Here is a 12,010-nt window from a genome sequence, read left to right as displayed (position 1 = left end):
TGAACACAAGAAAACTGCAAAGAGCTAGTTGAAAAGAAGAAGTGAAGAAGTAGTTGGATACATCAGAAAGAAAAAGAAGACTCAGTCTCTTGACAAGGATGTTAGTACACAAGAACCTAGGTCTCAAAGGAATTTAGCAACTGCAACACATCCAGTCACACAAGAACCATCTTCTCAAAGGGAATATGCTGACACTGAGGCTGCACAGATCATTGTTAATATTGCTCAGAGTGATCTTTTTGCTGATTCTGTTCAACTACTCCTGGAAAAACAAACTCATCAGGAGATACTGTCATGGGTGGATGCAATCATTGATGATCCTATTTTTGAGAAGAGCACACAAGAACCTTCACCAAGCATTGCTGAAGCAGCTCACATGTCTCAGACTCCACAAGAACCATCAGTTCAAAGTACTGATGCTGGTCTTTCAACTTCTCCTGACAGATCAAATCCTGATGATACATCACCTCCTACTGAGAATCATCTTTCAACTGCGCTAGCTACAATTGATGATCCATTACTAGTTGCTAGTTTGAAAAAGCATCCTGATGTGCTGTTTGTTCCTCCACTTTCATCACTTCCACTTGAGGAATCACCTTCAGGTATTGCTAACTTCTCATATATTCTCATGTTTGTATGATTATAAATAGTCTCTTCCTTGAGGTTACCTCTATTTATATGACAAATATACAACTTTTCTCAATCATCTCTTATTTCTTTGCTATATGTGTGATTGAGCCTTTCTGAGAGACTGTGTGAAAATATCAGATTTTAAAAAAAAAGAAAAATATTTTGAGTGGCAGTCTCCTGTACTGGCAATAGGAGAGGTAGTTTTGAGACAAGAATCTTATAAGTTTTTCTTTACTTATAAAGTTTCTTCTGTGAGAATAATATTACTCTTAAAAGTAATATATTGTGTGAAAAGTGATGAGATCACTTGAAAAGAACAGAGAGATTTAGGTGTTACCATGTTTCTGTTTCAGGATCCCATCAGCCACATGCATCTCTTGCAAAGAATCTGTATAAAGGCAAGGCAACCAGAATTCTGCACATTCTTCTGATGGCTTGTCTGACTCTGACAATGATAGTGATGATGATGATTCTGATACCACTCAGCTTAAGTCTGCAATTGATGCATCTAAGAAGTCCAATGTTGGTTCTTCTTCACACTCCACTGACCATCCTTCTTATTACAATGCTGATGCTGAGCATTTCAGACAGACAGAATGGGATTACAAATGGAGACTTGCAAATTCTTCTATCTCATCTGTTGTTAGCTTGCAACATATTCATCGTGCTTATGATGAAATTCAAACTCCTGATCTGAAGTTGCATCTTAAGGCCACAACTATTTCTGTTAAAGGAATTCACTCTGAACTTGATGAAATAAAGAAGTCTCATGCTGGTGTCAAAGAGAAAATTGATGGATTTTTGCTTCACACACCTAACTTAGCTGAAATCAAAAGTGTGAAAAATACCATCAAAGATGTTGTTAAATATCAAGACAACATGGCCTCTAGACTTTCCTCATTAAAAGATAAGGTTTCTTCTATAGGTGACAAACTGGATGCTCTATTTTACTTCTTTCAAATATTGATGCCAAAAAGGGGGAGAAGATAGTTGCTACAAAATGTACACCAGATTCTATTCAGACAAAGGATAAAGATATTGATGATGATGATGATAAGAATAATCCAGTTACAGATGTTCAAATTGCTTCTACTGCTCAACAACTTCAACATTCCAAGAAGAATGATCCTTCGGGACAAAGGAAGTCTATTGGTTGCTTATAAAGCCAAGCACAAGACTACTGCTGGTGCTCCTGAGGATGATGATATTACAATCTCAAATTTAACAGAAGCTAAAGGGATGTTTTTTCCTTACAGACATAAGGAAATAGGTGAAGAGATTGTCTTGTACTATAAAGACAAGAAGTTTGAGCAAAAGAATGCTAGGAGTGCTCTTGGGTATATAACTGAAGAATTTCCTGATCTAACACCTGAAGAAGCAGTTATGCAACAAAAGGAGCTTTTGGCTCAAATTGAAGCTGAAGCTAACACTTCTAAAGGAAGAGGAAAAAGAGGTGGTAGATCTGCAAGAGCAAGAGGAAGAGGAAGAGGAAGAGAAATAGGTGGAAGAACTTCTGGATCAAGTCAAGTGAATGCATTCAACTCTACTTTTCTGAATTTTCTATCCAGAGAAGGTTATGTCCTGTACAAGGAAATGAAGAAGATAAAGAAGTTCAGAAGCCAGAAGAGTTGATTATACCAAGGAAGAAAAGACCAGCCACTGACATTGATCAAGCTGATACAGCAAATCAGGATGTAACTCTTGATGCAAACACAAATCCTGAGGTAAAAGCAGATCCTGATGCTATGAACCTGATAACTAATTTTAACTCTGATGAAAAAGTGATCAAAGCATTAAATGAGTCAGCTCCTTCTCTAGTAATCACTCATATTTCAGAGGCTGATGAAAAAGAAAAGATTGATAGAAGGAAAGCTGATCAAGCATGCAAAGAATATTTGAAGAGAGTTTTAAAATAAAAGAGGGAGCTATGGCATAAAGCAGAAGGGAAGACTGATGATTTGTCTTCAAACTATGCTCCTCTCGGCAAGAAGAATAGAAGATGGAAAGACATCCATGTATCCAATTATTCTAAAGGGTTCTAGCATGTTGAATTTGTGTCAGCTGGGTTAAGAGATTCTATCTCAGAACAGGAAGATGTTGATAAGTACATCAAGAAGCCTTGGGTGGTATACAATGAAAAACTGAAACTTATCAAATCTCGAACCAGAGGAGACATTGGTCATTTCAGTATGGAGATCTTAGAATCTGATCTGCTGGAGACAGATACTCTGACAGAAAATCTTGGTGAAAGAATTTCTCCTTCACATCTTGAGAAAGTTGAAGTTGTGAAGATTGTTCAAAGAAAGATAAATGATAATTATGTCAGAGAAGAGATTCTGTACTTTTTCAAAGATGGTAAAGTAAAAAGCTTTACGTTATAGCAACTCTTAATGAAGGCTGTGACAGAATTGAAATATATTCACTATCTTCTTAGAGTTGAGAACAAAGTCACCAGAAATTGGTCTTCTATGATACTTGAAATGGTCAGAAGAAGAGTCATGACAAAAGATGATAAATACAATGGTGATTATATTCCTGAGTACAGAACTTATATGGTCAAGAAATGTAGATGAAAAAGGGAGCTGCAGTGCTACAAGTTTTTCTCAATAGTCCTTAGTTATCCTTCAGTCCTGATCATGAAGATGTCAGTTTAAGCTTCATGTTGATTGGTGATCTTGAGATAAGCAAAAGCTCAATTTTTAAGTTAAGATCAACTATCTATCAGCTTGGAGAAGACACTGAAGAGAGGAGAGAGTTGAAGAAAAAGCTTGTTAAAGTCCTACGAGACAAGGAGGAAGAAAGATTGAAGAACTTTCTTGAAACAAATGTTAGTTATCTGAAGATACTAAAGTAAGCTTTACTCCTTGTACATTTTGTAGATTGGTTTTGGAATCATTGAGAATGGAATTTAAGCTTCATTGCAATAAGCATAAATTGGGGGAGATTGTTACATATTGAATTCTCAATGATCAAAAGAAGCTCAGGATCTAGCTGTTCGGATGTCATCAGGATCTGATGTACCGTCAGGATTTGGTATGTCATCAGCATTTGTATGACATCAGTATTTGAAGACAGTCAGCATTAGAGGATTTGTTATGTTCCTTATAATATGGAGCATATATCTGTTACATCTGAGTTATAGGACTTTATTTGTTTAGTTTAAGATATGTATCAGTTTCAGTTAGTTTTTGATAATGCATATCTTAGATTAATCTGTTGCAGCTGTGTAGTATATAAACACAGTTTAGGTCATCACTTAGTGACATCATACTTGAGGATCATTCGACCTAGAAGCTCTCAAGAACATCAGTATTTCTTGAGAAGATTTTGTAATAGTTTTTATCAGATATATAAAAAGCTGTTATATTTTATTACTTGTTCGAAACATTTATACAATTGTATCCAACCCCCTTAAATAATTACATCTTTATTGGGCAACAGAAGATGTGTATCGAATTCACTGATCTAAATGACGCATGCCCAAAGAACTGCTACCCCTTACCTAGGATTGATACCCTGATCGATGCCAGCGCTGGGCATGAGATGTTGAGCTATATGAGTGGCTTCAGCGGCTACAATCATATCAAAATGCACAAAGATGACACCCGCAAGGCAACTTTCATAACCGACTTTGGTGTTTTTTGTTATCTTATTATGGCTTTTGGACTTAAAAATGCAGGAGCTACTTATCAGAGATTGGTGAAAGATATTTGCCCATATAGATGGAAAGACCGTGGAGGTCTATGTTGATGACATGTTAGTCAAAAGCCTGGCCAAGGCCGATCATAATAAATACTTCAGAGTGGCATTCGAAGTATTGAGGCACCACAAAATGATTTTAAACCCCGCCAAGTGTGCTTTTGGTGTTGGGTTCGAAATTTTTTTGGGTCATATGGTCTCGAAAAGAGGAATCAAGGCCAACCCCGATAAAATCAAAGCCATCCTAGATATGGATCCACCACACTGTATCAAGGATTTTCAGAAGTTGACTGGAAGAATTACGGCGCTAGGAAGTTTTATCTCCAAATTGGGAGACAAATGCCTGCCCTTTTTCAATACCTTGAAGAAGGTAAAGAACTTTGAGTGGACAGATGAGAGCCAATATGTATTTGAGCAGCTAAAGAAATACATTACTGAGGCCCCGTTGTTGGCCAAACCTATTCTGGAGGACATTCTTTACTTGTACCTCACAGTCTCTGAGCAAGCTGTGAGTGTCGTCCTAGTAAAGGAAGAATAGAAGCTCTAGAATCCCATCTACTATGTGAGTAAGGTGCTCCACATAGAGGAGTTGAACTTTTCCACCACTGAGAAGTTTGCACTTGCACTAGTCACAGCCTCGAGAAAGTTGAGACCATACTTCTAGGCCCACAAGATCGAAGTCCTGACGAACCAACCTTTGAGGAACATTGTTCACAGCCCGAAAGCAAGTGGAAGGCTCATAAAGTGGGCAATTGAGTTGGGTGAATTTGACATCAAATACAAGTGTCGAACAACCATCAAGGCTCAGGCCTTAGCAGACTTTATGGTCGAATGTATCATTAGCGACAAAGAAGTCAGGGGCAAGAGATAGTAGCCCCGGAAGGAAAAGAGAAAGATAAAGATGAAGATTTGACTCTGAAAGAATATTGGGTTCTCCATTTTGATGGCGCGTCTAAAACAAAATCTAGTGGTGCAGGCCTGGTCTTGCAAAGCTCTGAAAGGTTCATGATTGAGTATACTTTGAAGTTGGACTTCCCAACTATGAAAAATGAAGCGGAATATGAAACTTTGATAGTTGGCTTAGGCTTGGCCAGAGCCGTGAGGGCCAAGAATCTTAAAGTTTGTAGAGATTCAAGACTTGTTATTTCTCAAGTCAATGGAGAGTTTGAGGCTAAGGATGACACAGTGTCCAAGTACCTAAGAGTCGTGAAGGAAATATTGATTCAGTTTGATGAATGGTATGCTGAACATGTTCCTGAAGGGTTTCGAGCAAATAAATGCAACGGAAACGATGTAAAATAAAATAAAAACCAGAGTAAAATCGAAACCCTATGCAGGATCCATACGAAAATAGATATTTAATTCGTAGTAAGAATATTTACCTTGAAAAAGCTTTAAGAGTTCATTAATGGAGGATTAATGGAGTTCCAAACCTTGTTGAATCACCACATATCCCGCTCTCACGATCTACACTATACGGTATCTACACGAACGCTTTTCTTGAAGGATTGATGTGTACTAGCACCCGAAAACTCCATCTCCACCTCTCTTTCTCTTTCTCCTTGAACATCTAGGGTTTTGTAAACCATGTATCCTAATATATAAATTAGCCCTCAAAGAGTTTATAAAGAGAGAAAAATGAGTTTTCTAATTATAATCTAAATATAATTAATACTAATATGAAATCCCAATTTATTATTTAATTAAATCACACTTAATTAATTAGGAACTTATTTCGAAATTAGATTAAGTAATTTCTCTATTTTATTTAATTAATTAATTGAGTCATGCTTAATAAATGTCATATATAAAATATTTATTTAATTTAAATTCATAATTTAAATTATTTCTCCTTCAAGCACTCTTTGTGTGTGACCATGTAGGTTATTATTACATTGGCAATAATTTTAATATGTCATATTAAAATTATAAACAATTAGCGGCATCCAGTAATACATCATTGCTACCCAAGAATAATAATTAAATCGGTGATTCGATTAAACCTTTCATGATAATGTACAATGTAATATAATCAATTTAACCAAATATTATAGATTAAACTAGAGGCATGTAATGTGTCATCTTCATCATAGTTTAATCCAAGTTTCCTTGATCAATGAGTAGACTAGCATATCAGATCAACATTTGAGCGTGGTCATGCATTTCATAATCTAGCTCACACAAGAGGCCAATAATATCACTCCTAAAATAGGAGGGTTAAATCCCATCTAAATCATTCATATTTCTCATACGATTCATAATATATCCAATGTCCATTTTTATCATTACCCGTTTAAGGATAACTTTTAACGGAATCAAAGTATATTAATTCTCGTATAGAAATATAATGGCTTCAGGTCTAAGGACCATTACATCATTATCACTGTGAAAATAACTTATGACATTATAAACATGTAGTATCTCACAACGGGTCAATCCAGCACCATGTATCTAATACATGTGCATGTGTTTTGACTTTAGTATCACCATACCTATGATCAATGAGATGTGATCATCAGTCAACAAACATACTAGTCTTAATGCATAATTATTGTCCCCTATAATAATACTCGACTAGGGACCTTTAGGAATATTGATACTATTCTCATAATCTCATTTCTAAGTCAAGTACTTAGAGATATAGAATTGCATATCATATTCTAAGGACATTTATTAATCTAATATTTATATCGCAGGTAAATTAAAAATTAATAAATTATTAAAGGAATAATCGATAGAACATAAATATTAATAATCCAAATGTCTTAAACTAAAACATCATAGTGTGGTCTCTAGGGCACAAACACTAACAGTTCTGAGATAGGAGAACATTACGGCCGATTCCCTATCTAAGTTTGCCTCGTCTGAAATTGAGAACTACCCAAAAAGTATCAACTTCCAAGTCCCGAAGACCCTTACTATGCATGTCATAAATTTGATAGCACCAATTGTTGTGGCGAGTTGTTCCATCAATCCAACCAAGACTCACCTTGAGACGATGTCCACGAGGCACGCAAATTATCGGTGAGAGCATTGAGATATTTGTTGATGGAAGGCCTCTTGTACAAAAGGTCCTTCGTCATTTCATACTTAAAGTACTTGAGACCTCTTGAAGTAGAAGAGGCACCTAAAGAAGCTCATGAGGGGATTTGTGGACAACACTTGGGGGAAGGGTCTTCGCTCACAAGATAACTCGATTGGGATTCTACTGTAACGTCTGGAAAAATTACGCTTGTATTATATCATATTTATAATAAATTATGTCTGTTAGTTTATCATTTATGTGTAATTAGTAATAAAACCCTAACTGCTACGTGTTACGTGCCTTCTGTATTATTCGGGTATTTTCAGGGTATTTTTCAGATAATTTATTTTGTATTTATAGCTTTCCTATCAAAATTTATACGACCCGAATCATGATCTTATAGCTGATATTTCAAATAAAATAATGGGCTTTATTTTTCATCAAACGGCTTATACCAACGCGTTATTCCGAACATTTAAGTATTTTATAAATTTTCTCATTTCACGAAAAATGACTTTTCCGTGCCCCATTGGGTGTTAAAACCCCCACAAAAATCACATTTTTATTTTTATAAAATTATAGGTCTTTCATATATACCATTTCTTTGTATTTTTGCATTATTCACAATTTTTGGGAAATTTTGGTATATATATATTGTATATATAAAATATTTATACTTTAAATTTTAATACTCAAAAATTAAAAAATTAGGGGCCAATTAATTTTAAAAAAATGTAGAATTAGGGCCTTAATTTTAATTAGGAGTATTAATTTTACTACTATAAATAGCCTAATTATTATTAATTAATTAATTAAAATTCAGAAAAATACACAAAATTCTCTACAGCTGGGTCGTGTAGAACAAATCCGGGTCGAGGATTCAATCGTTGATTTTAATCAGATTTCTGTACCAAATCAAGCAGTTCGAGTATCCAAATCGAAGGTTTCGATCTGTTCTTCCTATTTTAAATATCAATTTCACGTTTTAATGCATCGTTTTTTATTTTCAATTTCTACGGTTTATGTTCAAATTAGGGCTTTTTGATTCTAGGGTTATTATGATGTTTTGATGATAGATATAGCTTCCTGATGTTATTTGCAATCGATTCATGGTGTTTAATTGAACAAACAATTCCTGGATGGTAATTTTCGATTATTAGGGTTTTATGTTCAATCTTCAAATCATACCTTCGTGATTTTGGTGAATATTTGGTTCTTGAAATCTTAGGGGTTTGATTGTATGTGTTCTTAGCTTCGATTTGCACTATAGAACGTTCAATTTCATGTACAAATAAAGAAATTCGATATTTGGCCGGAGTTGATGTCGGTTTTGATCGGAGATGAAGATTCCACGATGTTTATGGTCTGTTTTGGCCGGAGATGAATTGCTGAAATTGATTGGAATAGAAACCCTGTGAAATACGAACCAAACCAAGTTGTTTTTGGCCTGAAAACGGCACACCGGAATCTGCTCCGGTGGCCGGATTCTGGGCAAAATCTGGTGTGTTCTTCACGACCCGGATTTTGACCCGTTTGACCCGATTGGATTATCTGATTTTGATCCAATTTTGTCAGACTTTGGTTTCTGACAAATGTTTCTGGAATTTAATTTTATTTTTATTTTTATTAATTATAAAAATTAGTTTTATTTATTTTATAAATTGATTAATTAATTATTTAATTAATTGATTTATATTATAAATAATTATGAAATATTTTCTAAAAATTAGATTTAATTATTTTTTTAAGTAATTATTATTTATTTATTTATTATTTATTAATTATTTAAAAATGATTAATTATTTTGATAATTAATCAAATAATTTTCAATAAATCATAATAAATTCATTTTAATTCCAAAAATTATAGAAAAATCATTTTTAATTCTGATTTTTCTTAAATAATTACTTAAAAATATTTTTAAGGTTTAATAATTAATAATAATTATTTATATTGAATGATTTGTTGATTTATCTTTGTTTAATTGATATTAATTAGGTCATTCGTCCAATTCGAGCGAAACGAAAGCCCTTTGACTCAGAAGAATGAAGTATTTTCATTAAAAATAATATTAAAACCTAATTTCTTCTAGAAACTAGTTGCCTTTGATATTTAGTTGATTGTAAGCCGAATCACGTGCAGAGACGAGTCCGATAAATCCCGAAAAATAGGAAACGAGTCAGATAATGATCAATTAAGCAAACAACCAGTCAATTTTGATTCTAAAAATTATTTTAAACATAAGAATGATTATGTGGCTTATGTGCTTATGTGTATTATGTGGTTAATCGAGTCTTGCTTGTTAATAAATAATATACGAGTCAATAATACGCGTATGGATAGATAATAGGAGCTACATGAAGTCGATTTAAGACCCGATTGAGATATGAGATGACTAAATCAGTCTATTTTTTTGATAGAAGCCAAGCCAACAAGGTATATTGAGCCGGTGATAGACGAAGGTGACATATTTGAAGTAAATCGCGTGGAAGGCAAGTTTTTCCCCTATTCTAATTTCAGAATAGTGACGTTTCTTCAGATTCTTATCACGCTTGCACTCTTTTGATTCCTATTCACAAATACTAATACACAATTGATATTCTCTTGTTCATATTTCATTTTGATTCTTGATTTCTCCTTTTCCTTTGAATCCTCTATTCATATTCCAATTGTTACACATATACATTGGTATATTCTGGTGATTAGAATATATCAAGGCATATCGATTGTTCCAGTTGCTACTCCATGGACTGGATAATGATGTTTGGGATTAAGTTTTACTTGATCCTAAGGACTGGGACATAACTGGATCCTTGAGATAGGCCGTAGAGCCTGGGTGCCCGACTAGATCAATATAGTGAGATATAGATATGCACTGTATCCTGTCTGATCAACAGGGTATAGATGTGAACTTGTGTCCAGTTTAGTTCATTTGGTATTCGCTAGTAATGGCCTTCTTTCTATTCTCGCGGGGTTATATCTTTGCAGATGTACCCAGATTACCAATTCATTTAAATTACTTTAACACTGTTCATACTATCTTTGCTGTTTTTATGTTATTCACCTTATTGTTTTCAGTTAAGAAGGAGTATGAAACTTATCAGGACTCGAGTAGTAAAGAAGTGGGTCAAGCCGCGGGATCCTCTCATACCCGAGATGTTGATCCCAATCCACGAAGAAAAGCTTTGAGTTGCCCGAACAGGTGGAGTGTAGATAGTTAGTGTGTGTGTGTTTGAATAAAGATGAACTTAGTTTAAAACTGGTTAGACAATGGTTGGTAATAAAGAAAGTTTGTAAGATTTTAAATTTGGTTTGTAATAAAGGAGTTAGTGGTTCTTGTTTTCATACTACAACCTAAAAAGATCCCGGTTAGTGTAATAAGGGGTTTAGATATATTTCTTTATTATTGTTATTCAGGGTGTACAAGTTTGGAGATTGGCTAGTAACCCCCAGACTTATACCCCGGGTCTGGAGCGCGTTACATCTAGCGCGTTACATCTACTGGCCAACAATGTTAGCCGATGCAAAGGCTTATGTGAAGAAATGCGACAGATGCCAGATGCACGCTCCGATAGTATGACAGTCCCCAGAGAGGCTTACATCCATCAACACACCCATCCTTTTTATGATGTGGGGAATGGATATACTTGGTCCATTTCCTGTAGCTTCAAGACAAAGGAAGTTTATTGTGGTTATCATAAACTACTTCATAAAGTGGATTGAGGTCAAGGCACTAGCAAAGATAACCACTCGGCATATCTGTCAGTTCCTTTGGGAGAATGTGATATGCAGGTTTGGAATCCTGCGCATCCTTGTCACGGATAATGAATGATAATTTGATAATGCACAGTTCGAGGAGTACTGTAATGATAACAACATAGAGCTTCGCTTCACCTCGGTTGCACACCCCCTGGAAAATGGGCAGGAGGAAGTTTCTAATCGAATCATCCTTGAAGGACTTAAGAAAAAGGTCGAATGCTCAAGGAACACTTGGGTGGACGAGCTGTTGTCTATACTATGGGCATATCGTACCACCTGCCGAGTAACAACCGAAGTTACCCAATTCATGTTGGCTTATGGAGCCGAAGCTGTGGTGCCTGTAAAATTCACCCATGGATCGCCTAGGGTCGAACCTTATGAACTAGAGAACAATGAAGAAGGTATGAGGCTGGCACTTGATCTCATCGACGAGATCAGAGATGATGCTAACTAACTAAATACGGAGCACCAATGAAGAGCCTCTCTATATTACAAAAGAAGTGTTAAGGAAAGGTTCTTTCAGCAAGGAGACTTGGTCTTAAAGAAGATTGAAATGTCTGGAGTCAGAAAGAGAGGAAAGCTAGCCCTTAAATGAAAAAGGCCTTATAAGGTCAAGAAGACATTAAAACGAGGATCCTACAAGCTAGAGATCTTGAACGGTGATGAAGTGCCTCGCACTTGACATGCTTCAAACCTGAAGGTTTATTATGTTTAGGACATTCATAATATTTCCTAGTACTTAGTAGTAGATATTTAAATAAGATTGACGAAACTATTTCATGTAAGAGTTGAGCCCATTTCCCGAAGATATTATATATTTATGCAAGTTTGTTTCTATCATCTTATCTACAACTTTATTTAAGTACGAGCATCTAAAGAATACAAGTCTCGAAGGAC

The 12,010-nt window shown here is 35.2% G+C and overlaps 1 protein-coding gene across 1 annotated transcript; it reads left to right on the top strand.

Moving 5' to 3' along the window:
• Window positions 1-4,579: 4,579 nt before the first annotated feature.
• LOC141685749 (uncharacterized) lies at window positions 4,580-11,567 on the top strand. The gene is made up of 3 exons (XM_074490835.1): window positions 4,580-4,837; window positions 5,173-5,622; window positions 11,205-11,567. Exons 1-3 carry the CDS (start codon window positions 4,580-4,582, stop codon window positions 11,565-11,567), a joined length of 1,071 nt encoding a protein of 356 aa, XP_074346936.1.
• The last annotated feature ends 443 nt before the right edge of the window (window positions 11,568-12,010 follow it).

The sequence above is a fragment of the Apium graveolens genome, chromosome 9, assembly GCF_009905375.1.
Source record: "Apium graveolens cultivar Ventura chromosome 9, ASM990537v1, whole genome shotgun sequence".
NCBI classification, from domain to species: Eukaryota; Viridiplantae; Streptophyta; class Magnoliopsida; order Apiales; family Apiaceae; genus Apium; species Apium graveolens.
Note: the sequence above shows the minus strand (reverse complement) of the source record. Positions and strands in the feature narration are given on the sequence as shown.